This window comes from Haliotis rufescens, unplaced genomic scaffold, assembly GCF_023055435.1.
Source record: "Haliotis rufescens isolate VD_foot unplaced genomic scaffold, xgHalRufe1.0.p SCAF_72, whole genome shotgun sequence".
Taxonomy (NCBI): domain Eukaryota; kingdom Metazoa; phylum Mollusca; class Gastropoda; order Lepetellida; family Haliotidae; genus Haliotis; species Haliotis rufescens.
Genome location: NW_025964364.1, coordinates 1,283,511 through 1,311,393, shown reverse-complemented (window position 1 = coordinate 1,311,393; position 27,883 = coordinate 1,283,511). Strand labels below are relative to the sequence as shown.

The 27,883-nt window shown below is 40.0% G+C and overlaps 1 protein-coding gene across 5 annotated transcripts; it reads left to right on the top strand.

Annotated features, from left to right (window-relative positions):
• The first annotated feature begins 290 nt into the window (after positions 1-290).
• LOC124117282 (chitinase-3-like protein 1) lies at positions 291-27,883 on the top strand. 5 transcript variants are annotated; one of them, XM_046479092.2, is made up of 11 exons: positions 291-384; positions 10,454-10,539; positions 10,954-11,151; positions 11,898-12,060; positions 13,130-13,223; positions 15,183-15,307; positions 17,465-17,594; positions 18,162-18,347; positions 19,638-19,760; positions 22,851-23,037; positions 26,238-27,883. In XM_046479092.2, the coding sequence occupies exons 2-11, from the start codon at positions 10,458-10,460 to the stop codon at positions 26,420-26,422; spliced, it is 1,473 nt and encodes a 490-aa protein (XP_046335048.1). In that variant the 5' UTR covers positions 291-384; positions 10,454-10,457; the 3' UTR covers positions 26,423-27,883. The 5 variants fall into 5 exon arrangements, with proteins under 5 accessions (XP_046335048.1, XP_046335047.1, XP_048244478.1 ...); XM_046479091.2 differs by lacking the exon at positions 291-384 and adding an exon at positions 3,662-3,741; XM_048388521.1 differs by lacking the exon at positions 291-384 and adding an exon at positions 9,281-9,495.

Sequence of the window (27,883 nt, the reverse complement as noted above, 5' to 3'; positions counted from 1 at the left end):
AGTTTGATTTTTACATTCTGAACTGACGTTGGTGGAAATGACGTGCATATTTATGTCGCCAAACTGTTAATGAGCAATAGGATCACTCAGATACAGCCACGCTGGCCAAGGGCCATTGCCGTCAACTCGTGGCCTACATTTCCAACTAAAGACCCCGTCTTAACGCCGAATCTTGGATTCTGTTTCTTTCTATTGTTTCAAAGTCGTATTTACTCGCAACATTTGAACGAACCAGTGTGTCGTTTGTTCAGACAACAATGCATCACTGCTGCTCATATAAAATGGGGAAGCGAGGGGGGACGCCGGCAAGTCTAACTGTCTTCTCGAGAGGAGGAGGAGGAGAATCATTTAACAACCGGATTATTTGAATACTCAAGATTGAAGGTTAGTTTGAATCTCAGCGTAGTAGGTCTCTGTGATAAACATCAGGGGTGTACATTGATATGTTCCCAGAAAGTTTATGCCAGAGGTTCTAGGTGTACACGATATTAGTCCTAGGTGTACACGATTTTAGTCCTAGGTGTACACGATTTTAGTCCTAGGTGTACACGATTTTAGTCCTAGGTGTACACGATTTTAGTCCTAGGTGTACACGATATTAGTCCCAGGTGCACAAGATATTAATCCTATATGTCTAACATCTATGTCCTGGATATACACAATACTAGGACATGTATATGACCTATGGGTATGGTATATGTTCTCCGTTGTTTGTGAATATGGATAAGGGTAAGTTTTTATGCGAGTATGATACAAAAATTATAAATAAAATATTTTGGTTTGGTTTCGAAGATCATTAGTAACCATTCAGGATGGGCCCTTTGTTGTGTTTATTAGACAAAGAATAAGTTTTAGAAGTTCTACATCTTTTTTATGTTTTGATATCTTAATGTAATGCTATGCGGTATTTTGATAGATTTAGGCTAACTAAATGTTTATGCTTTCTGTTTTAACTGCACAATGTTGTATGTTGGAGTGAGAAAGTGTTTCGCTTTCTCAGAAGCCGCGACAAGGTTGAATGGGGTAATAATAAATGCAAAGAATATAAAGACATTGCTCTTAGGAGATAATTGTATGAGCGTCCATACTGACGTCGGTCACAGTGCCAGTCATGTTTTCCTAGATTCTGCAATCCTGTGTCGGGTAACGGTGACAGCACTTGTGTGACTAACATATTGGAAAGGTGCAATTTGTTGTGCATGCTGCTATATCAAATCTTCGAATGCACACATAAATGCAAAGAAACCCTTGAATCATTGTTTTAGAAAACTGGATTTTAAGTGATCGATACCTATACTTTTCATCACCACTTTGCCCTTCACGCCGAATTGAATCTATTTCGGCAGAAAATCTGATCTGATTATTCTGAATATTTACGATAAATGCAGTTGACTAGGTTTTCTTCTATTCATAAGTTACAAGCTTACCGTGAATTATATTAATTTTAGAGTTATTTTGACTGTGTTCTACAAAAACGTAATAAGTATCGAACTACATGACACACTTCAGCTGTGTCCATCCACACAGTTTAGGGGGTAATAACGAATTCTACCATGAATTGGGGAAAAACTCGATTCTGATTGGTCACTTAGTGGTATCAAATCACAATAACCATCTCTGATTGAAACAGCCGATTTAACGAAAGATAATTGTAACATAAAAGTTCTGCCTTCTCTGGCATTGTCGGTAACTACTTTTAAATAACCCATGAAGATCCGGGGTAGAATAGGTCTTCAGCAACCCATGTTTGCCGCAAAAGGCGACTATGCTTGTCGTAAGAGGCGACTAACGGGATCGGGTGGTCAGGCTCGCTGACTTGGTTGGTGCATGTCATCGATTCCAATTGCGTGGATCGTTGTTCATGATGTCAATCATTGGATTGTCTGGTCCCGACTCTATTATTTACAGACCGCCGTCATATAGCTGGAATATTGCTGACTGCGGCGTTAAACAACAAACAAACAAACTTTTAAATAATGATATGTACATGTATAGGTTAATCATGTGCGGAATATTTAATGTATGTGTGGCAATACGTTTTGAAAACACATTTGAAATCGACTGAGAGAGTGTATTTCAAGGTTTGCGGACAACAGAAATATTGAGATTTTTTGCTTTTCTACAGCTGACTGTGACGTTGATTCGACATTCAGTTGAGCTCGATTATTTTTATAGTTAGCCTAGCTCTAGTTTGAAATAGCATCCTCATTTTATTCCATGTCAGGAAACCTTGCAGAATCGGTAACTGTTTCTGCCCACTGAGACAGCATGCGACAGTTTAACATGAATACCCCACTCAGCCACAGTATACTGATTCCGAGCCGACCAGTCCTTGTTTTATCCCCTTAATGCCGAGAACCAGGCAGGGTAACAACAAGTACCATCTTTTAACGTCTTTTGGTATGACGCGGACCGGGCGGACGCTCTACCACTATACCACGGAGGCGGTTCTCCCCTCCTTCATAAAACGATTTGACCATAGCATTTCCTGGTACCGTCACAGGAACTATTCAAAGGATAGAATAGCAGGTTCATAGAACGCAACGTGGAATGGTATGATATTTAACTACATATACACGTTTGCTTGTACTTTCTTTCACCAAATTGCGCAATTGGGGATGGTGGTTAGTTCTCAGATCCTCTGATCCGTGGTCCATCAGCATCATCCTCGTGGGTTTCCCAAAAGATATATAGAACATGGTCATATCTGTTCTGAGGGATCGAACATAGATTCTCTGGACATGCTGTTTGTCCTGTGTTGAAAAGAAAAAGAAATTGTACGGTTACTCCTTTAACACAAAAACAATATTATCTGTTTTGAAGATGTGACCGCAAAATATCCGTCTCTGACCAAAATCTCAGCCTATTCACCGTCCAAAATATCAAATGGTGGCTTGCTTGGAGAAGACTAATAATACAAATAATACTTAATATCGTGGAAAACGAGTCCAAAAAGGTGAATATTCCTCCTCTGTAAACATCTGTAGTTTCCGAGTTTCACATCCTTTCGGGGACCCAGCACGAGGGATGAAGGTGAATCCCAACAGAAGCATCTCTTCTACCTTTGATATAAAGTGTACAGTGTTTGTCGCTAACGCACAATACAACCATTATTACATCATCATTCCTTCTGGTATCAAGGTCATGTCCAAACAGAAATCAAGCGTTCAATAAATTGTAATGCCATGCTATCAGTTTTTTATATTCATTGGCATTCTTTTGTCAATCCAGTACTTTCATTTGGCCAAATTAATATTAGAACTAGTTTCGTCGTATTGTTGTTATATTAACCAATCGATGCCCAGTGTTAGGCGAACATTTGAAAATCGTCATGAAGTCTAGGAACTTTTTTTCTTCTTAAATTTACTTTTTTTGTAAATTTTTACAAGATTTTCCGGAGAAACCTTCACACGGTCGACTGCTGAACGTTCACGTAAAAAGGTGGAGCCTAATTAATCACTGTTTTCTTCAGCCGGCGTTCAGTATATACGTTTAATCGACATTTGTGTTGTTTCAAGGCCCGGTTAATTTTGACAATAATTGAGGCATGCACAACCTGCGTCATCCACGGTGTAGAATGTGCCGGTGTTTGGTCTTGTGCCAAGCCTTGGCTACAGGGGAACATAACGTTATAACCAGGGGGATTAGGAGGAAGGAGTCAGTACTTTGAGCACAACCCCACCGCGACACTGACATCGTCGACGGTAGTAGAAGTTCCTGGAGTATCAACACAGAGTCCATGTAAGTTGCCCGCTTGTCATCAGCCCCGGGTTATAGATGTGGTCTGACATTTTGATCTTGATTTTGTCCTCATCGGTTTTGACAATTGGTGACGTGAAAGGAGTCAACTATAGTTTAAGTCAATGATACGTCTGTTGTTATACCAACGTAGAAACAACTGTAACACGAAGTAAGATCTGTCGATACTGCAATTGTTGGCTTGCATCGCAGACATGCAATCAGTGTTAAGACTTTTGTTGCATGAGACATGGCGGGGCAGTGTCAAACCACGGCTGTAAGCTAACTGTAGTTGATAAGTATATAAATAATGTGTAGCGTGATGCATGTAGGTGGTCACGTGTAGCGTGATGCATGTAGGTTGTCACGTGTAGCGTGATGCATGTAAGTTGTCACGTGTAGCTTGATGCATGTAGGTTGTCACGTGTAGCGTGATGCATGTAGGTTGTCACGTGTAGATTGATGCATGTAGGTTGCCACGTGTAGCGTGATGCATGTAGGTTGTCACGTGAAGCGTGATGCATGTAAGTTGTCACGTGTGCCCTGATGCATGTAGGTTGTCACGTGTAGCGTGATGCATGTAGGTTGTCACGTGTAGATTGATGCATGTAGGTTGTCACGTGTAGATTGATGCATGTAGGTTGTCACGTGTAGCGTGATGCATGTAGGTTGTCACGTGCAGATTGATGCATGTAGGTTGTCACGTGTAGCGTGATGCATGTAGGTTGTCACGTGTAGCGTGATGCATGTAGGTTGTCACGTGTAGATTGATGCATGTAGGTTGTCACGTGTAGCGTGATGCCAGTAGGTTGTCACGTGTAGATAGATGCATGTAGGTTGTCACGTGTAGCGTGATGGATGTAGGTGGTCACGTGTAGATTGATGCATGTAGGTTGTCACGTGAAGCGTGATGCATACTAGGTTGTCACGTGTAGCGTGATGCATGTAGGTTGTCACGTGTAGATTGATGCATGTAGGTGGTCACGTGTAGCGTGATGCATGTAGGTTGTCACGTGTAGCGTGATGCATGTAGGTTGTCACGTGTAGATTGATGCATGTAGGTGGTCACGTGTAGCGTGATGCATGAAGGTTGTCACGTGTAGCGTGATGCATGTAGGTTGTCACGTGTAGCTTTATGCATGTAGGTTGCCACGTGTAGCTTTATGCATGTAGGTTGTCATGTGTAGCCTTGTGCATGTAGGTTGTTGCGTGTAGCTTCTAGAATATGTTTGCAAAATGGATTCATTTTACCCTTAAATTGCGAATCGGAATCTACACACTCAAGGCGGGGATGACGAAGCGTTTGGAATTGGTCTGTATCACATGACTCCAGCATACAAATGCATTGCACGCTGCCACAGTCTACGGAAACCAATATCTTGTGAATGCTTTAACGGCCATCGCCTTGTCAGAGTGGACCCCCTGGATGATGCAAACGTGACTTGAATTCATTAAATTCATTAAATGTCCTTTATAGAGGATATTCCACGTGCCTAGTCTCATTGAATCTATCTGTTATCTCGTGACTTTTTTATTATATACTTCATTTATTGTTGACAGTGTTTACACAAAGCAATTAAAACGCAAAATCTAAATTCTCCCTACTTTACACATAGACCTCTTCACACACGGCTTCCTGCACGCAAACAAAATAGTGTGGTAATTGAAAAACAAATAATATTAAACTCCTTAAAATACTTGAATTATTTTTTGTTAATTTACGTACCGCTGAGATTTTATTCCACACCGTTTGAATTAATGAATACTCATGATCTGTTTGAGGTATTTAATCTAACTGACAAGCGCAATAAAATATCAAATTTTACAAACATGGCGCCGAACGACTCCGGGGCGATCGCTTAGCAATGCATTTGAAGCATATCTGTTAAAATAGGAAGAGTTGCAAACAGAAAACGCATCAGAAGAGGTTTTAACCCGTAAATCTTTCACTGGATGTGAAACATGTTCACTGTCAAGACAGAAATGTAATTGTGTGGAAGCCCGACGACAGCCGCATGCGACAGGCACAGGGGCGGGTCACTTCGTACCGATAGTTCAAGCATATGTTATCAGACATGACTTTAGAAATCTGATTCATTCACACTTAAGTTTATCATAAAACAGAATATTACGATCTGTTCGGATTCGCTACAGAGCACCCTGACTATACCTGCCCCACTTCTTGTCTGATTTTACGAAGATAATCATAGCGGTTTCTCCAGACATTTGTATTCAAGCTGAAAAACAGAATTAATCAAAACCATATGAGTGAGTGAGTTAAAGTTTAACGTCGCATCGGCATTATTTCTGCCATATGGCCACCAAAAACCATCCGATTCCACTTTAATCACTGTATTTGTGATTTTGATTGTGTCCAGTTTGTATTTGTCATTACGACGAGTTTGACAAAATAAATAAATGTTCTCCGATTAGATTTTAAAACAAAATTGTTTCAGGTAAAACAAGCTCATTGCATATTGTAACGTCAAAAGTGACATTTCCCCTACAACTATTACTACTGTCAACGGGAACATGTATGCACTGAAATGGTATACGTAATATCTAATGTATTCAATGTTATATTGTTATAATGATCGCATTTTTAACTCTGACCGCATAACCTAGACTTGTATCATCAATGAAAATTATATTTGTACCATAGTTGACCCACTGCTCACCGTTATAGAAGGATTGGTGTATGTAACGGATTTATTCCTTAAATAAAAACAACGTTTGTGTTTGTTTTTCGGGGAGACAGAATGTCGGACACAAATTTCAGGTATTTTGCTTGAGCTCTCTTCAAAGTCATTTCTTTCCAAGCTTCAAGTTGTCACAACTAGGTGAAAAGAAATATGTTCATTTTTTGCGATGATAGAACGTGTCCAAACAGTGATGACGACATCCTCTGCATCGTGTGGTGTGACTGCGACAACCTCTTACAGCCAGCTCATGGGTCTCTGTTGTCTCGTCACCAATAACGGTCGGAAACCAGGGTTGACGGAGATGCTCACCTTCACTGCCGTTTATTCATTAATGGCTACATAACAAGCGGGTTATACAAGTGATGAGGAAGTTGTCAGATTGTCTTGTTTCGTGTGGTTTTTATTCTGCAAGGAGAAACAACGTCACATAACGGACATGTTGTTTACCAACCTTAACCCCTAGAATTGTTACATAGATGTCATACTTACATATGCAGGCGTTGAAGCTGTTGTGGATGTTGGAGGAGTTAGATGGGAGCGGTTTCATGAAACCACAAGAAAACTTGATCCTTTGTAAAAAAAGTTTTAGTCGCAAACTCGTAGATTACTTTATCGTTATATGTCAGTGACAACACCATTACGTAATACATCTGTTAATCCCATTAGTATATTATATAAACTAGAATAACTCTCTAGCTCAGAGAAGGTCATTTCATGTCAATGACCATATCGCAAAACCATCGCATTGTAAATAACAGCGACAAACATTTTCAAAATCACAATAATGAAAGCGTTTCATCCATAATCATAAGGGATCTCCACTCTGAGCACAGTTAATGGTACAATTCCGACAATACCAGAGTCATGTGTTTATAAATCACTACCAAATAGTGATGATACCAGGTGTTCGCGCAAAGGTGAGGCTGTCCTGCTCCGCCGATAGTACCCAAACGTTTGCAACGGTAAAACACTTGAAAAAAACAACAACCAGGAGAACATTTGGTACCAGTCAAAACAGGGAATAAACAGATAGAATATTTTGAAGTGATGCGTCAAATTAGGAAATATCCGCCACATGATCCTCGTAAACGGAACATAGTCGATTGTACCACAAAGGTTGTGAAATGTTGACACCAAAGGCTGGAGCTGCTGAAGTATTGCTCGCCATTAAAGGAAAGTTGAATGTTGGAAAATTAAATCCCTCTTGTTATACAGTTTTATAAATACTTTTTGTCACTCTGAATTTTTATGGATAGACCTAAATATGAAACAGATGAGGCGACCTCACCAGTTGCTTTTATTGCCAGCTGAGCTGGGTAAAATTGTCGAATTATTGTCCATTATTGAACATATTCTCATTATACAGCCGATATGCAGAAACATTTATGTTTTCAAAATCAGTACGCTTAAATCGTTCCAATCTGCATGTCACGTGTTTGTAGGACAGACAGTGTTGTCATTGGTAGTCGTGGGTACAGACATATGATGTTATATCCTTTCAAGGATAGACAGTGGTCTCATTGGTAGTGGTGGGTCCAGACATGTGAAGTTATATGCTTTGAAGGATAGACAGTGGTCTCATTGGTAGTGGGGGATAAGACATGTGAAGTTATAGCCTTTGAAGGATAGACAGTGGTCTCATTGGTAGTGGGGGATACAGACATGTGAAGTTATATCCTTTCAAGGATAGACGGTGGTCTCATTGGTAGTGGGGGATACAGACATGTGATGTTATATCCTTTCGGGATTAGACAGTGGTCTCATTGGTAGTGCTGTGTACACGAAGTATGTTTAAGTGACAATATTCCATAGATTAAATATCAGTTGTGGTAGAAACCAAACAACTGGTTTGACAGCATGTTCATACAAGTATTCAAATTTGGATTTGAGGGGAGATCTTCTTATACCTCACATTATAGTACATGTGCAGCTACCGTGTCGCCGACATAGCCACCCATCCTCTTTCATTGGTTGTGCAAGCAATCAATATTTATTGAAAAAAGATTTCGGGAAACAATCATTTGCACAACCTCCATTGCCGACACGAATCTTCTACTCCTCAATCACCGCTGCTGCTTGAGACACTGTGTGTTCTGACGATCCTTATTGACGTGTTTATCAGCAGGAACTGGTTAATGGGCGACGCAAGTTTACCTAGTTGCAACACGTGTACAAAACAAATTGCCACTCTCAACCACAAATACACCTTGTTTCCTTAGCTAATCAGCACAAGGTGTCACTTTGAGAAGATTGCATCTTTTTTGGCCAAAATATGTTTTTTAGATTCTTGTGAGCAGGATGCATGAACCTACTAATAAGGAAGAGAATATTAAAGACCCTCTGCACCAACAGTTCACACCGGGGTCCACGGTAATCTTTATATCTGGATACTAATCCCTGTCTCTAATCTGGACAGGTAACTCGGAAATGTTAACGATTTCCTGGCTCGAGTTATTGAGGGATATTATGTAAATACATTCATTGCCAACCAATCCCGTTTCACGTGCATTAAAATATAATATTTACACACTTATATAATAGTATTGTGATATGATAATAAACATTTAGTGTTCATGTAGTGCCACATACAACGTCCACTTGTGCATTACAAAACATCTCAGAATGCATTATGAAGAGAAATCCGCTTACATGATTCCTAATCCACGGATTAATTGTTCGTGTAAATACGGACACAATTGGCATTTGGGGCTCTTAAGTCTAAATTTGGAGACCACCAGCGTCTTGTGTGCCCCCCGTGCCAAACTGAATATAAGTCAGATGACAAAACATCCCCGGCACATTCTAGTTGTCCAGACTCACGGCCTGTCGTCCAGTGGAAATATGGCATACATCTGAGAATCGCCTTAGAATTCTTTATCGTTGAAGGATATCCTACATGGACATATATACAAGCTGTACCAGCACTGGGTTTGCTTCGTTTGTGACAGTTCATATTTGTGCAATTTGGAACGTTAGTTTTCAAATCTGGAAGGACAGGTTGTGTCGGAAGTTCTCACCTTGTTTTCTTCAACCGACTTCATAAGGATCACAACACGTAATTATGGCGATTTACACAAACACTGACACGGAGGACGTTTAATATTGTCTCATTACCGAATTACTCCAACACCCGGGATTCTTGCACTGTACATGATCATTATATACCACATGTATGTAGATTTAATTACCTTAATCATAGATGTAAATACTGTTATATGAAACGTGCTAATTTAAGCCCATAAACATCTAAATTACTGATGCATATCTTAGTGTAATCAGTAATGTATCCATACGGATAAATGCGAATAATGACATGTCATCTAACCGGAGATATATCCATGCCTATCTCTATCAATACTACCTCTTTCTGATGTATGTTCTGTCAAACGTTCCCTTATATGTGGTTAACTGGCCTCGAAAGAAATCACAGGAATATGAAAAAGTCACATTTTTATCTTTTGCGGTCCCTCTAGGCAACAGTTGCAGTATTTTACACAATAACACATTGTTACCAATGAAATATTTTCAAAAGTGTGACATAGTTTTGCATACATATTTGTTCTAAATTCCTAGGCTTTTTTCAAATAGACCTTCTCGTACCAAGTGTTATATATTTGTGTACCTCTCCCTCTCAGACTCTTTAAGTTTAATCCATTGTTTACACATTATCTATAAGCAAACGTTTGTTTCTCACCCAAGTGCTGTATCTACGTGAAGAGATGCCCTGGGGGCCCAGAGGTCATGTGATGTAACAACACGTCATGACGTCATGTTTGCAGCACGTGCCCATGTCTGTTTAGGATCCAGTTGTTAGTATTTGCTGCTCTGTGTATGGCCGAGGCGGCTAACTAGGAGTTAAAAACCCCCGTCCGGATGCCAGTCGTTAAAATCCCACGCTTGGCGAGGATTTACAAATACTTTCAGCTATTTTTAAATATCCAGATTGCAAAGTTTCATTTCTAGCATCCGCGTCCAGTGAGAGAGAGCTCTACTATCTCTGTCTGTTGTTTCAGGAGAATGATCTACCTCCAGACGTTCAGCCTCTTGCTGGCTGCCCTTTGTCTTCACACTGCCTACTCGCAAGACAAAAAGAGCCATGGTGGGTCCATTTTTATTCATAGCTATTCTCATCTACAAAAAGTGTATATATGCATGCGAAAATAACCTATCATGGTATCAGCGATATGAAGTTGTATTCATATTTTTATTTGTCCTGACATGTATGTAAACATACGTGGCAAGTTTAACGAGGAGCGTATTGTCACATTCAGAAGCAAGAGACACAGTGATGACATCATTTATTAAGCTAAAGCATTGTAAATAATCACATGACAGTATTTTATGCCCTGAACATTTTGTTTTGTTTTTGATGAATATACATACTTTCCCATTAAGCAGTCTTCAACCCTCTAATCCAAGACATATACATAATATGTCAAAAATGTCTTTATTCGAATTGTAATATCTTTTTGTCATATATTTTCCGTGTATAACATAAGCTGTACTATTTCAGCTATCGCCACCACTTCAGGAGACAAGAAGATATTCTGCTACTACAGCAGTTCTGCAAACGCTAGGCCGAGCGTGGGGAAGTTCTGGCCTGAGCATTTAGACCCCTTCCTCTGCACACATATTATCTTTGCCTTCGTTGATATCACTGAAGATGGAAAGGACCTCAAACCCAACAACTGGAACGATTTGGGGGCTGATGGTAAATCTTGGGCACCTTCTTGAGACCAGCTTAGTAGTCCATATAATATCTGTATAGGTTGGCATTTCTTGTGTAGATTACAGGGCTGATTGTGTGGATAAGGACCTTTACTTTTGTACATAAGCACCTGGTAGATTATCTTGTCTCACTGATTGAACATATTCTCTATACACGGACAGGAACATGACGGGAGGCATACAGCTTCCGTTTGTGTCAACATCATTACACGTCAAGAATATTTAACCATGAATCAATAACGGTTCTTCTACTATACTTTTTTCCACAAACGCTGGTATAAAAGTCTGGGCAGATCATTTAGTACACCCCCTCCCATGTAACGGATTTACAGTACACGTCGTCTAAGTGTTCTTTCATTTAATGAATACTAAACTTCAGAATGTCAAAAGACGTAGTTGGAGGACATCGAACCTCATGGAATGTAGTAATAGGTCTCCAAAGAACCCTTACAATAACACGTGTGTATCCTGGGTAGGAATAGAAGGTCCTAGACGAGTTGCATGGATCGATGCTCATGATGTCAGTCACTGGGTGTCTGGTCCAGACTCGATTTACACAATACCTTCATATAGCTGGAATATTGCTGCAGTGCGGCGGGAAGCAACAAGCGAAGTGTTCCACTTACTACCAAACATTCTTTAGGACATCCGTGTTGTAAGTAAGCATATGTGCATGAACCATGAAGCGCTTGACGTTAAACATTCTTGTAACCCCCGTCTTGTATGTAGGTCTGTATGCACGAACCATGAAGTTGAAGGAGAAGAACCCGAAACTGAAGATCCTGCTGGCTGTGGGCGGATGGAAGATTGGCTCCAAGCCCTTCATCCCAATCATGGAGAGCGAAGAAAACATGAAGGCCTGGGTGAAGAACGTCGTGAAATACCTCAGGAAGTTAGTACACTTTTTGCAACATGGGTTTTAACGCAATAGTTAAAACCCCTTTCTCAGTCAAACACATGAAACGTCAACACCAGAGAAAAAACAGTCTCGTAAAAGGCAAAAAAGCTCTTAAAAGTGTATGAATGGATTACTGAAAATAAGTGCTGACACAAGGTGTTCACGAAAAGGGAAACTATATTCTTCCCAACCCGTAGCACTCGTAAGTCTCTACTAAAAGCAGAGCCTATTGTACAATACCGACTATATCACAATCATTAAACCATTTTCCTTATTCCTAAGAAATATATGCTGAAGACGTGTGAATTGTACACTAAATTCCGACTATCATGTGTTTATGAATCACTGCCAAATAGTGATGGTACCAGGTGTTTGCAAAAAGGTGAACGTATCCTGGCCACCGATATCACCCATCATAAACACATTTAAAGGAAAATCAATTGTTCAAATGAAAAAAAGAACACGGGAAGATAAAATACACGTCAAAACAAGGAATTGCATTAGACATAACACTTTACTCTGGGATGCGTCATATTTGAAGAAAACAATGTCCTCCGCACGTCTTCTATAAAACGTTTTTGAAAGTTTTATTAAGGCCATGAAAGTTGAAACAACTTCTGAGCTAGAGTCGTATGACGCTCTTTGAAATTTTCGTAGACAGAGCATTGTCGATTGTACCTCAAAAGTTGTGAAATGTTCGCTCCAAAGGCTGGAGCTGCTGAAGTAGTGTTCGTCATAAAGAGAAGGTACGCTAATGGGAAGTTGAAGTCATTGCTCTTCTCATACAGTCTTGTGGTATTTACACCTCAAGTGTTTGGCTATGAAGGATAATGTTGCATGTGATGCGGGAAGTGTGTATATGTATAATGCACCGACTCTGCTCAAATGAGGTCGAAACGTATTGTTGAAATCAATGTTTAAAACACCGCTCATCAACTCATATCATAGCGGCCATGGCAGGTCATAACATTCATTGATGTATAACGTAAAGTAAATGAAATGTTAATAAAAAACTGTTACCATTACGAAACAGTGTTTGATGAACATCGCCTATTTTCCACAGATACGGTTTTGATGGTCTGGACATGGACTGGGAGTTTCCTGCTTGGAGGGGCAGCAAACCGGAGGATAAATATGGATTCACCATCTTGATGAAGGTAATCAATCAATCAACCAATAAATCAATCAATCAGTACTTAATTCATTACGAGGCCCATAGTCCCGTATACAAATAACAGTTTACAACTATGTAGGGGCAAAATTCATAATTCTAAACATTATTTGACAAATACTTTCTTCTTTCATACGCATGATAAATAAACAGGCATAGTGATTTTATTTGTTCTGTATCGTTTGTGGCAATTATCCTTTTAAATGTATGCATTTTTACATTAGTTATACATGTCTCAGGTAGATATTTAATTCAAATAGCATCAAAACAAGCACATAAAAGAAGAAAATGATACTCGTCCTCTGTGCCTCGAATACACAAAAAAACACCTTCTCATGCTTATATCGATTCTGTTGCAAACCTACCGCCATTATTTCTTAATCGTAATTGTCCCCCGCCAAACTTCTCAAATACATTTCGAAGCTTTAATTCGCCAATTGTATAAAGATACTTTCCTGGTTCTTTTGTATTCTCCATAAAGGTTATATCTAGAATTGAGATTTATAGTAGATATCCAATTTTGATGAAACATTAATTGCCCAATTCTTCAACATACTTATTAAACATTTTTTTTATCTCCAACTGTTTATGACAGCCAAACAAAAACCGAAACCATAAGAAAATAGTAGATATCTAATATCTGAAGCCCAATTTTATATCCTACATTATCTAAATAAATTTACATGTAAATGTACGCTTTTTAGGAGAGGCGGTCTTCATGCATTGATAATATTTAACACTTGTATCCAACACTACGAACAAGTGAGTGGATATACATTGGATATCGGCCACATTCACCATAAACTATAGCACTAGGTGTTTGTGGTCCCGTTTGTAAGAAGTTTTTACAAGCCAGTAGGTGGATATTCTCTACAATCTGAAATTTGGGGCAGAAATATAATTTTTTCTAGTTGTAGTAAGTCACTGATATAAAGCCATTTTGGCACGTAGGGCTAGATCAGCAACATATTTTCTAAGGCGAAACTTACAAGTGAAGCCTAATCCTAGACAATTATAAGTATTAACAAGCTTGTCCTCTTTAATACCATACTTCTTAAGCTGATTCGTTTCCCCCTCGTCTAAGAACAACAACATTTGATTTGTGCAAGTTAACAGTCATTCCCCACTTATCTGCATATGAATCTAGAATATGTATCTTACTCTGTAAACCACATATAGTATCAGAAATCATAATTGCATCATCGACACATAGCAACATTACTACCTCTACTATATGTGGAAAGAGTTGAACCTCATGAGTTCCATATACAACAACATCTGTAACTTATTCATTCACAAATGATGAGAATAGCAGAGGGCTCAGCATACATCATTGTCTTAAACCAAATGGACAATAAAACAATAATCTGTGAAATCTGTATCACATCTAACACATGCATTAACTGATCGGTATACACTTTGTAAAGCCCTCAGTATTTTACCATTTAAGATATAGGAAGACAATAAATTCCATAGCGTTGCCCGATTGACATAATCAAAAGCTTTTTTTAACATCAATAAAAGCTACATAAAATTTCTTCTTCTTTTTACATTTTTAAATTATTGCACATAAGATAAAGTATGATCCAATCCACTCACATGGCTGTCAGTGCTTTACATGGTCCTATAGAACGATGTGGAAGTAAATTGGGCTCACTCTGTCACTCACTCACTCACTCACTCACTCTATTGTGTACATTCTTGTAGGTATGGCTGAACCACCAGCACGTGGGAGAGAACGTGACTGTTTCGGAAGTGCCACACATTGTAGACAGTTGTTACATTAGTTTGTAGCCAGTTGTTAAACTATGTTGTTACCATTTGTTGAACTATTTTGCAGCCTGTTGCGGCACTAAGTTGTAACAAGTTGTAGCAAGTTGTAACACCTTTTGTAGACAGATGTCACGTTGTTTGTCAGTTATCTAAAAGGATGGTTTGGTTACAGGGACTGTATGACGCGTTTGCTGAAGACTCTAAGGCATCTGGGAAGGAAAAGCTGGTCTTGACTCTCGCCACTGCATCCAGCACATTCTACATTGACAAGGCCTACGAGGCATCTGAAATATACAAGTACGTTACTGTATAATTCCTTACTGGCGATACTGCTGGCTTTGATTAGCCCGTGTGGGAGCGCGTAACCCATGTTGTAATGCATGGATGATGCCCTACATTGAATAGTAAAGCTGGCGGATGTTTAGCTCATCGTTTAACAGGATACATAATACGGTTGGGTACATACTATATATCCGTCACGTTTTGTCAAGTGCCATATTTTCTATAACCGAGTAGGTAAATTTGTAAGTGACACCTGCAAGTTCTTGAGGGGTAGTCTTATCCTTACAAAAGGCGGACTCAACTTATTACAGAGGTATTTCTCTTTTAAATGTTACTGGCAAGTTATTTACTTTTGTGTTAGAAGAAGAAGAGTTAAGAACACGGATGGAAATTAATGATTTATTTCGGAATCTCAAGCTTGTTTTCGCTCTAATTATTCTCCCATTGATAATATGTACATTTTACAGTCAATGTGCTCGAAATTTAAATGCAAATCGAAGGGCCGTGTTTACTGTGCTTTCGGTGATTTTAAGAAAGCCTTCGATTTTGTGAATAGGCAAAAGTTATTGTATTTACTTGTAATCAAGGGTTGTAATGGGAAAATGTTTAAAGTTGTGCAAAGTATGTATTCATCAGTAAATGCATGTATAATGACTGACAAGGGTAAAACAAATTATGTTTCAATGTCCTGAGGTGTAAGACAGGGATGGATTTTGAGTCCTGTTTTGTCAATTTTCTTTATGAATGAACTTGTTATTGAAGTTCATAAACAATGTAATTATGGTATATATGTGCTTCACGATATTGTTGATATTATTATGCTATTGTTTGCCAATGATATTGTAATGTTTTCATTTCCAGTAAGTGGTTTAAAAAAACAAACGATTAAATGTAAAGCAATCATTTTGTTTGGAATGGGGATTTGAGGTAAATTTGAATAAACAAACATAATTGTGTTTAGAAATGGTGGTATATTTGCCAAAAGGGAAAAATGGACTCATGGAAATGCTTCGATCGAGGTTGTAACTTACTATACATATTTGGGTATCTTCTACTTTAATGTGGCCAGTAGCTTCTAAACAACTTGCTAATTCAAGCTTCAAAAGCATGTATGTCTGTGTACAAATTGTTAAAAGAAAAAAAGGATATGTTATTTTCAAGAGCATGCAACTTTTGCTCCTATTTTACTTTATGGTTCGGAAATATGGGGAACAAAATATCATGTTTTTTGGGTTTTGGTAAATATTCCTAAAATAAAGCAATTCTTGTTGAAACTGGACGCTGCAATATGTATGTGCATAGCCAAGTAGGAGTAGTTACTGGTCAAAAATTAAGAATGGAAGAATGCAGATATCCTCTTTAATGTTATAAATTGTTAAAGCAGTAATGTTAGATAATAAAGGTAAACATAACTGGGTATCTGAAGTAAGAAATCTATTATTTACATGTGGTCTTTCATTTGCGTAGATTGTACAGGAAATTGGTAACATTCATGTGTTTATGGGCATATTTAAGCAGCGAGTGAAAGATATATTTGCCCAAAACTGGTTCGAAACTGTTTCATCTTCGCATTGTCTTAGCAGTTATGGTAAATTAAAGTCACATCGTCACAGGAAATGTATTTATCTGTCTTACCCGACAAGTCATTAATAAGATCCTTTTGTAAATTTAAAATCTCATTACATCATTTCAATGATTTATGTGGCGTAAATCGAAAGATATTAATGCTGTTAATAGTGTCTGTATCAATTGTGACAGAGGTGAAATTGAAGATAAATTCTTATTTTTATATGTAACGAGTATTCCAAATAATGACTATAAATCTGAAATATTAATGATTAATATTATCAACTCACAAAATAAACATGTTATCTTTTCACTGGCTACCTATATAAGCATGTTTTTAATATCAGATTCAAGAAGATGTAATTTCTGTATATGCACGTGACATCGTATTATGAGCCATACTATACTGAATAAACCTGTCTGTCTGTCTGTCATCATTACATAACATGACAACAACCCAACATGATATTTCATAACACCATTCAAAGAGGGGACGATACAAGATCATCCCATCACCTATCATGAGCGAGGCGATGTTTCCGTGTACGTGATATTTTTTTTGTTACGTCGTCACGTGCTGACTATGTGAATGTTCACGTTGTGCAGGTACATCGACTACATGTTGTTGATGACGTACAACTACCACGGGTCCGGCTGGGAGAAGTCCGTGGGTCACCACAGTCCCCTCCTCCCCCACAGAAGCGACCCCGAGGGCGAACAGAGACAGTTGTACCAGGTGAGGGGACATGGCGTCGGGAAAATAAGAGAAAATCAAATCAATAATATTTTTATAAAAATAACAAACATATATCTCATATCTACTTTATATCAACATCATAACCACTTTATATATCATCATGAAGGGGAAATATAAGTGCAATGTAAATCATAGAAAGTACATTAATTCAGAATAGAGCTGTACTTTGTAGACCAATTATATACGCTTTCGCTTTGTATTTTGAACTTGGTTGATAAAGCCATACCATATATATTATTCACACATTCACACATTCTCACATTCTCACATTCACACATTCTCATATTCATACATTCTCACATTCTCGCATTCTCACATTCACACATTCTCACATTCATACATTATCACATTCACACATTCTCACATTCACACATTCTCACATTTTCATATTCACACATTATCACATTCTTGCATTCTCACATTCACACATTCTCACATTCTCATATTCATACATTATCACATTCTCGCATTCTCACATTCTCACATTCACACATTCACATATTCTAAATATGAAGGTGATGAAGGAACAACGTATTTCTGTTTTAGCAATGGTCTATCAGTTACTGGTTGAAGATCGGTGTTCCCAAGTCCAAGTTGATTGTGGGTCTCCCAACATACGGCCTTGGTTACAAGCTGACTGACGAGAAGAAGCACGGGATCAGAGCCAGTGCCGAGGGAGGAAACACTAAAGGGAAATATACCGGGGAATCTGGCATCCTGTCTTTATACGAGGTACGACACTGAGTCCTACTTAGCTTGTGCATTCGCCATTTTCATATCAACATAACAATGCATATATTAAATATTCATATACAATACATATTACAAGACTTGTTGTATGAAAGAAAGATAGGAACACCCAAATCAACATTGGAGCTAACTATATAAAAGGAGAAAGCTAGAAATGAACATGTAAGGAAGGGAATTCAATGGGAGATGTTAAACTGACTGCAGAGTGAATCAAATATGTTCTGCACACAGCCATATCTCTCATATTCACCACAGTGGCTATGTCGCTGTATAAGTGCAAAAATCTTGGGTGTAACTTTAAACCCCATTTTACCTTACCTGCCCATACTGACTGCCCGATGTGATCTCTGACAAGATATATAAATTCTTCACACACGCTTCTCTCGAATAACCCCATCTTGTTAGTCCGATGTGGATCTGTGACAAGATATATATTTTCTTCACACATGCTATAACCCAATCTTATTCGTCCGATGTAGATCTGTGACAAGATACTTATTTTCCACACACATGCTTTTCTCGAATATTCCCCATCTGTTTAGTCCGATGTAGATCTGTGACAAGATCGGAATATGTTCTTCACACATGAATATCTCTAACACTCCCCTTGTCTCCCTGATGTAGATCTGTGACAAGATCGGAATTTGTTCTTCACACACGAATATCTTTAACACTTCCCTTGTCTCCCTGATGTAGATCTGTGACAAGATCGGAATATGTTCTTCACACATGAATATCTCTAACACTCCCCTTGTCTACCTGATGTAGATCTGTGACAAGATCGGAATATGTTCTTCACACATGAATATCTCTAACACTCCCCTTCTCTCCTTGATGTAGATCTGTGACAAGATCGGAATATGTTCTTCACACATGAATATCTCTAACACTCCCCTTGTCTCCCTGATGTAGATCTGTGACAAGATCGGAATATGTTCTTCACACATGAATATCTCTAACACTCCCCTTGTCTGCCTGATGTAGATCTGTGACAAGATCGGAATATGTTCTTCACACATGAATATCTCTAACACTCCCCTTGTCTGCCTGATGTAGATCTGTGACAAGATCGGAATATGTTCTTCACACATGAATATCTCTAACACTCCCCTTGTCTCCTTGATGTAGATCTGTGACAAGATCGGAATATGTTCTTCACACATGAATATCTCTATCACTCCCCTTGTCTCCCTGATGTAGATCTGTGACAAGATCGGAATATGTTCTTCACACATGAATATCTCTAACACTCCCCTTGTCTCCCTGATGTAGATCTGTGAGAAGATCCAGCACGAAAATTGGAAGGTGGAGTGGATCCTGGACCAGAGAGTGCCGTACGCTCACGGCAAGGGGGAATGGGTCGGCTTCGAGTCTCCTGACAGCATAGCACTGAAGGTAATGTACCCAACCTCATGATGACTCATCCCAAATCTACCAGGTACCGTGTATACGATACATGACATGGCCAGTTACGTTAATGCATCCGTCAAACAATACATCCGTCATCTGTTTCCCTTCACATTTGATGTTCGTGTTGTGGAGTGCAACATTGCACATAAGTACAATATGAGTGCAAAACCAGTGGTCCTCGTGGGCTGCAGGTGGCGAAGTGGACTGTAACGCCGTATTTCGTTGAGTCCCTTAGATGCTAGGATCCGCCGGTTCAACAATTTCATCTGTCACTCCATGCCGTGCATCCTAGCATGACGACATGACAAATCAACCGTAGGTCGCGTTAAGTGAGTTTTATTTCAGCCATTGAAGCGTCTACAGTCTCGGTACCAGCGAGAGCGAAGTATTTAATGCAGACTATCCAATGTTTATTTCTCAAAAATGGATATTAATGAGTAGTTCTGGATGCAAATAATAAAGACCATGCTGTTGTAATGCTGTGGACATTTAATTCACGCATTCGATTCGAGGGCGATAACATTTCCATACAAAAGGGAGTACAATAACAGAGTATTTGTTTGCTGTTTTCGGTTTTCTTTTGTCGTGATTTGCGAATCGAGGTTAAAGCGAATCGTTTTAGAAAGCTGATATGTGATCAACTCAAGTACTGATACATCTTTAATGTAGACTGGGCGGTCAAAATTCCTGTCAAGGGTTTGTCAGATCTTCACGCATAATGGGTTGTTTGTTTGTTTGTTTAATGCCCAACTCAACAATATTCCAGCTATATGACGGCGGTCTGTAAATAATGGAGTCTGGACCAGACAATCCAGTGATTGATATCATGCGCATCGATGCACGCGATTGGGATACGATGACATGCATGAGCCAAGTCAGCGAGTCTGACAACCCGATCCCGTTAGACACTTATTCTACCCCGGATCTTCACGGGTCTCACGCAGAGAGTTACCGTACCGAAGTAAAAGACCTAATTCAAATATGATTTCAGCGTCCACGACCTGCGCCTGCTTGGAGTTGCCTAACTTACATGTTATTGAAAGCGGTGTTTAACCTCCATCACTCACGCACATTATGGCACTGTTTCTATGGCCGCCCTGAGTAATGTTTGTTTAAAAGTGTGTTGTGAGTGTCTGTAACGTGACAGCAATTACCACAAGTGTGTGAAACGGAATTGGATGATCCTTTACAAAGTCTAAAAAGTCTTCTTAAAACCAAAGTTTACTAAGTCATAAAAAGTTGGCCAAGGAAATGGTGCGGAAACCCAGAAAGGATAATACTGAAGCTGACAGCAAACACGCACTTGTTGCAATGTTCACAGAAGATAGGGGAGAGATAGAAATGAAGCCCCCAGTCCTTGAAGGACGGAAGCTTTTTAATATTTTAATCCCGGAACATGTGCTGGTCATCCGTCAGGCAGAACCCACGTGGCAGAGTGTGGTTTAGGTGTCGAACATCTGCGAAACCCTCCACACACAGTCCAGTTTATGATCGCCTTGGTGTTATTTGTTTAGCTCATGGTCCCCCCATGTCCAGTGTCGCCACTGGAAGACCGGCTGTTCGTCACCAAGACACATTTAGAGGCAGGATTACTGGCAACCAGGGCCAGCGAGTACATGCATGCCTGAGTGTGAGGGGAAGTGGTTATGTAATAATGATGACGAATGGTAAATCTGCACACACTACATATCTGCATAGGTCGCCCCACTGTGTTAAATCCATTGCCTTGTCTGGTGGCATGGCAGCCGTTGTCATTGCATCGTGATGAGTTTTTTTTCTTGTTATGTCTACATTTTAAACCTGTATTCTTCTTTTGAAACTTAGTGAAATATGAACACTTTGATGCAGGTTTAAGTTGTTAACAAGATGTAGGACATAGTTTGACACAAGGAAGAAAGTTTAAAATTAAAAACATTCTGATCCCATGAACAAAAACGTATTTAACTTACTTATACCCATGGACATTTAATGCCACAAACAATGGGATACACTGAATTGAAATCTTTCTTTTTACAGTTAAAAATTCTTAAATGGTAATCAGGTAGCATTATCATTGAGGTGTTAACAGATATAAGAAACTAAATGCTCACTTTACATGCATTTTACAAGTATTGACAGTCAGGAGTAAGGTGACAGTCAGGAGTAAGGTGATAGTCAGGAGTAAGGTGACAGTCAGGAGTAAGATGGAGTAAGGTGACAATCAGGAGTAAGAACGAGTAAGGTGACAGTCAGGAGTAAGATGGAGTAAGGTGACAATCAGGAGTAAGAACGAGTAAGGTGACAGTCAGGAGTAAGATGGAGTATGGTGACAATCAGGAGTAAGAACGAGTAAGGTGACAGTCAGGAGTAAGGTGACAGTCAGGAATAAGGTGACATTCCTTTCAACTTTGGGATGTTTCATTGTTTCGCCAATGCAATCAGTTTAGAATTCTTATTCCACACATCAATGTTTGTGTCCGTCAAGAGGAATGTTTGTTCTCGGAACGTAAATCCCTGTACACGGTCACCTGACAAGGTCAAGTCGCGGCGGAGTTGCCATACTGTTGTATTAGATGCAGTGGGTTGGGTGTTTGGTGTGACAAGGAAACTCTGAAAGTGGGAGATGTCATACTTTCTACAGAACATGTACGTTGCAAAGGTCAAACAATTCACATGACCTTGTTCACATTGCTCAGTTATCCCAACATGACTTGAAATGACGCTTTGGACCACCTCCGGGGGATATTGAATAGAGCGTCGGGCTGGAGAGTAGAAGGTCGGCGGTTCGATCCCTGGCCGCGTCATATCAAAAGACGTTAAAAGATGGTACCTGTTGTTACGCTGCCTGGCGCTCGGCCGCACGGGAATAAAACAAAAGCTGCTCTGCTTGGAGTCTGTATGGGGTATCCGTGTTAAACTGCAACATGGCATCTGAGTGGGCTTCTTCTATAAAACCGGCTCACGCCCGGACCTGTACAAGCAGCCGTATACACACCTACACGCACGTCGCTATATAAGTGAAATTACCCTGAACGCGACTTTAAACCCCATTTTACCGCACCTCACCTAATCTAATGCCACTTGGTTTATTCACAGGCTAAGAATATCATCAAGCGCGGTCTTGCTGGTGCCTTCGTGTGGTCAGTGGAGATGGACGACTTCAGCGGCCACTGCGGTGGTGCTAAGTACCCACTACTCCGTACCATTCACGACATCCTCCTGACCGAGCACGGCACCAAGGTGACCAGTGTTGCTGGACACACGGACAAACAACCCGACCCTGGTGAGACTTTGTATGTGTAACCTTTTTGATTGCTTGTATAATCAGTATTGTTTTATCCTGTTAAACTAAATTAGATATTAATACATTTTACGAGTTGAATCTTCTTCGTTTAATGATTTTTGTAAGAGATAGTCTGAATTGAAAACAACGAATAAAAGAAAGGTTCGCTTAAAAATACATCATTGTATTTGAAGACCCTAGCGAAAACAAAGATGCTGGACAAGAGATTGCTAATCATCTGGTAGTTTTACATAGATATAACGGTAAATGACGTCATTCGTGTTTGGGGCACAGGTAGCTCTGTCGTCTACGGTCCTACTACTTCAGAGTTGAGTCCCTTAGTCACCAGGAACTGCCGCTCGTCGGTTCGACTCCAACATTCGCCATGATTATGATCTTTGGTTTGTCAAAACTTTAAACCCCAGTCACGGGTAACAGCAAAGTCTACGACGTGAGCCTTCACTCCGACGTCAAGATGGGCCTGTGATGTAACTGAAAATCTGTTTAAAGCGGCGTTGAGCATGGCTCACATCATTACTTATAAGTGTCAATGCCATATAAACTGCCTTGTGTTTGTATACCTCTCATATGCTTTTATATACGTCTTAGGTCGGCGAATTAGCACATTTACAGTAAGACAATCTTATAAGAGCTTGGTCATCAGTTGAGATGAAAATAAGCCGCTACTGACACCTGGTGTCTGTGTACTTATCAAGGGGCATTGATTCTATGTTGTGGCGGAGCGCTTCACCTTGATGTATACCGCGGTACAATGGTAGGGTCAGCGCTACACCTTGATGTATATCGCGGTACAATGGTAGGGTCAGAGCTACACCTTGATGTATATTGCGGTACAATGGTAGGGTCAGCGCTACACCTTGATGTATATTGCGGTACAATGGTAGGGTCAGCGCTACACCTTGATATATATTGCGGTACACTGGTAGGGTCAGCGCTACACCTTGATGTATATCGTGGTACAATGGTAGGGTCAGCGCTACACCTTGATGTATATCGTGGTTAAATGGTTCGGTCAGCGCTTCACCGTGGTGTATATCGTGGTATAAATAGTAGGGTCAGCGCTTCACTTTGATGTATATCGTGGTACAATGGTAGGGTCAGCGCTACACCTTGATGTATATCGTGCTACAATGGTAGGGTCAGCGCTATACCTTGATGTATATCGTGGTACAATGGTAGGGTCAGCGCTTCACCTTGATGTATATCGTGGTACAATAGTAGGGTCAGCGCTACACCTTGATGTATATCGTGGTACAATGGTAGGGTCAGCGCTACACCTTGATGTATATCGCGGTACAATGGTAGGGTCAGCGCTACACCTTAATGTTTATCGTGATACAATGGTAGGGTCAGCGCTACACTTTGATGTATATCGCGGTACAATGGTAGGGTCAGCGCTACACCTTGATGTATATCGTGGTACAATGGTAGGGTCAGCGCTACATCTTGATGTATAGTTTGCTATGATGATAGGGTCAGCGCTTCACCTTGATATATATCGTGGTACAATGGTAGGGTCAGCGCTACACCTTGATGTATATCGTGGTACAGTGGTAGGGTCAGCGCAACACCTTGATATATATCGTGGTACAGTGGTAGGGTCAGCGCTACACCTTTATATATATCGTGGTACAATGATAGGGTTAGCGCTACACTTTGATGTATATCGTGGTACAGTTGTAGGGTTAGTGCTATACCTTGATGTATATCGTGGTACAATGGTAGTGTCAGCGCTACACCTTGATGTATATCGTGGTACAGTGGTAGGGTCAGTGCTTCACCTTGATGTATATCGTGGAACAATGGTAGGGTTAGCGCTATACCTTGATGTATATCGTGGTACAATGGTAGGGTTAGCACTATACCTTGAGGTATATCGTGGTACAATGGTAGGGTCAGCGCTACACCTTGATGTATATCGTGGTACAATGGTAGGGTCAGCGCTTCACCTTGATGTATATCGTGGTATAAATGGTAGAGTCAGCGCTACACCTTGATGTATATCGTGGTACAATGGTAGGGTCAGCGCTATACCTTGATATATAGTGCGGTACAATGGTAGGGTCAGCGCTTCACCTGGATGTATATCGTGGTACAATGGTAGGGTCAGCGCTACACTTTGATGTATATCGTGGTACAATGGTAGGGTCAGCGCTACACTTTGATGTATATCATGGAATAATGGTAGGGTCAGCGCTTCACCTTGATGTATATCATGGAATAATGGTAGGGTCAGCGCTTCACCTTGATGTATATCATGGAATAATGGTAGGGTCAGCGCTACAGCTTGATGTATGTAGAGGAATAATTGTAGGGACTGCGATAAGCCTTTATGTATATAGCAGTATAATAGAAGGAACAGCGATAAGCCTTTAAAAATGCAAAAATATGTTGGTAGGGACAGCGATAAGTCTTTATATATGACGCGGTATGATGTGAGGGACAGCGGTGCGCCTGTGTATAACGGTATAATGGTCACATCAAAGTTACAGTGATGCGGCTGTATGATCAGCGCTATTCCCAACTATAACAGCAGATGACTGAAGACACTGAGGTTTAATATTACTTGGCGTTCAGGTGTTATATTGGAAATATAATGGTATCCACATAAGCAACGGATGCATGGAATCGGTTTATAGTTTACCTAGGAAACATGAGGTGGTTGTGGTGGTGACACGGCATGTATCCAATGGCTAGGGGTATCTCGGCGACATGACATGGTGCTCGTCTGTGGTAGGTGGTCTGCCATATGTCGGTAAGCAGTCGCGGGAGGTGTTTAACACAGCGTATACCTGTCATTCATACTTTTATTTATATATTTTCTATCGCTCTATGTTTTTATTAACGGTGTTCTCAATATGTAACTGTCTCTTGCACTTACTCGTAAGAACTAAGTCATTCCTAGAACGTTGATATCCAGCATATGTTCACTGATTGGCTTACCCGTATGCATGTATCTTCATTTACAATTCACATTTCGATCTATACCATATTGTTTTTTCAACTTCAATATTGACAATTAATATACTATGAATAGAAGTGCACATTGCAGAGTGAGAACACCTCTAAAGGACCTTATCTGGTACTTTACCATCTTGTATATTCTCCAGGCAAATTGCAGAGTGAGAACACCTCTGAAGGTCCTTATCTGGTACTTTAACATCTTGTATATTCTCCAGGCAACATTGACTGCAACAAAGTCGGCCTCGGCATCTACAAAGACGACGCATCCTGCCTCCACTTCAACCTGTGTGTTCCTGCCGACCCCAAAGGCTTGAGGGCACTCAAGATGGTGTGTCCCAAGGGCACCAAATTCGATGACGAACTCAAAATCTGCAACCACGCCAACAAGATTGACTGTTAGCCTAGGACAAAAAACGGCTCCTCATATCACATCATCTCCTGATACCCATGTCTCATCTGTGTTTGTCATTGTAAATATTCCTGCTCACCAAAGTATGTATTGTGATGCTGTCCACCATATCGAAATGCTTCCATTCCAGCATGACCGCTCATCTCCCATTAATTCACAAATGGCCATCCTAAGAGACGCTAATGATCTTCGTCTGTTTCACATGCTGCCTGTGATGTTAAAACCGCCATTGACGAACATTCACATATTTTGAAGGAAACACTCAACGTTAACAACACATTTCAAACAAAAGAACACACATAATTCCAATTAACTGTGTATGTGTAAAATATCATTTATGTCATACAAATTATCAATCACTTCAAGTTGAATTGATATCCAAACTTTCCAAAATGAATTGTAACCAAGATGGTTTACGTTAGCGAAACATTCCCAGTACGAAGATCGTTAATGCTTCTCCAGGAGACCATGATTTCCTCACTCAGTCATAATATAGATCCGTGTCAGCTGGGGTGGGAGCCACGCCGATGTACGAGATGAAGCAGAGGGGTGCAGGGATCCCCACGTAGAGGATTGGTAGTAGAAGGTAGACGATTTACTTCAGGACCTAATGCATGAACAAAATCCCAGGACGTATAGTAAAGAAATTGGTACTGTAGAAGCTTATTTCGTTAGCGCTCTATATGAATTCTGTAAATGTTAAATATGTATTCACGCCCAGAAGCCGTGCACTATGCAGAGCTGCTTTAGTGTGATAGGTTACAGTTAATCTTGAGGCCCAAAACTTCAACAGTTGCATTTCTTCCGCCGACCACCGTCTGGCGATAGATTCAAAATCTCGGTCTCATATACATTTCATTCAACACGACTCTCGACACAAACATTTCATGGCATCATTAGACACTGTATGCCTTCGTCTTATATAAGTTATAATATATTACTCCAAAGTCTCATGATCTCTTTGAAATATACAAGGATGCTGTAGAATGTATGGCTCCTTTAAATGGCACAAGGCAATTGCTAGACTCATCACGTAGCTTATGTATAATACACACGTACTTACGCTTACCCAGGACATGTACATTCACCCATGCTTTCGCACCTGCCCCAGGCGCCAGAACTATCACTCTGAATACTGTGTATTGATCATCGCACGCACGATTGGTTAGATGTGTATATACTTGACACTGACATCAAACACTGATACTTGACACTGACATCAAACACTGATACTTGACACTGACATCAAACACTGATACTTGACACTGACATCAAACACTGATACTTGACACTGACATCAAACACTGATATTCTGTAACTCCGTGGAGAACATGATCGTCAATGTACGCGTGTGACGAGACCCGACTGAAGTAGGGTTGTCTGACCTCCTGTGACGTATAACGGCTTTCAACCTGTATCATAATTATGAATAAAATGTGTTTTTGTGATGTT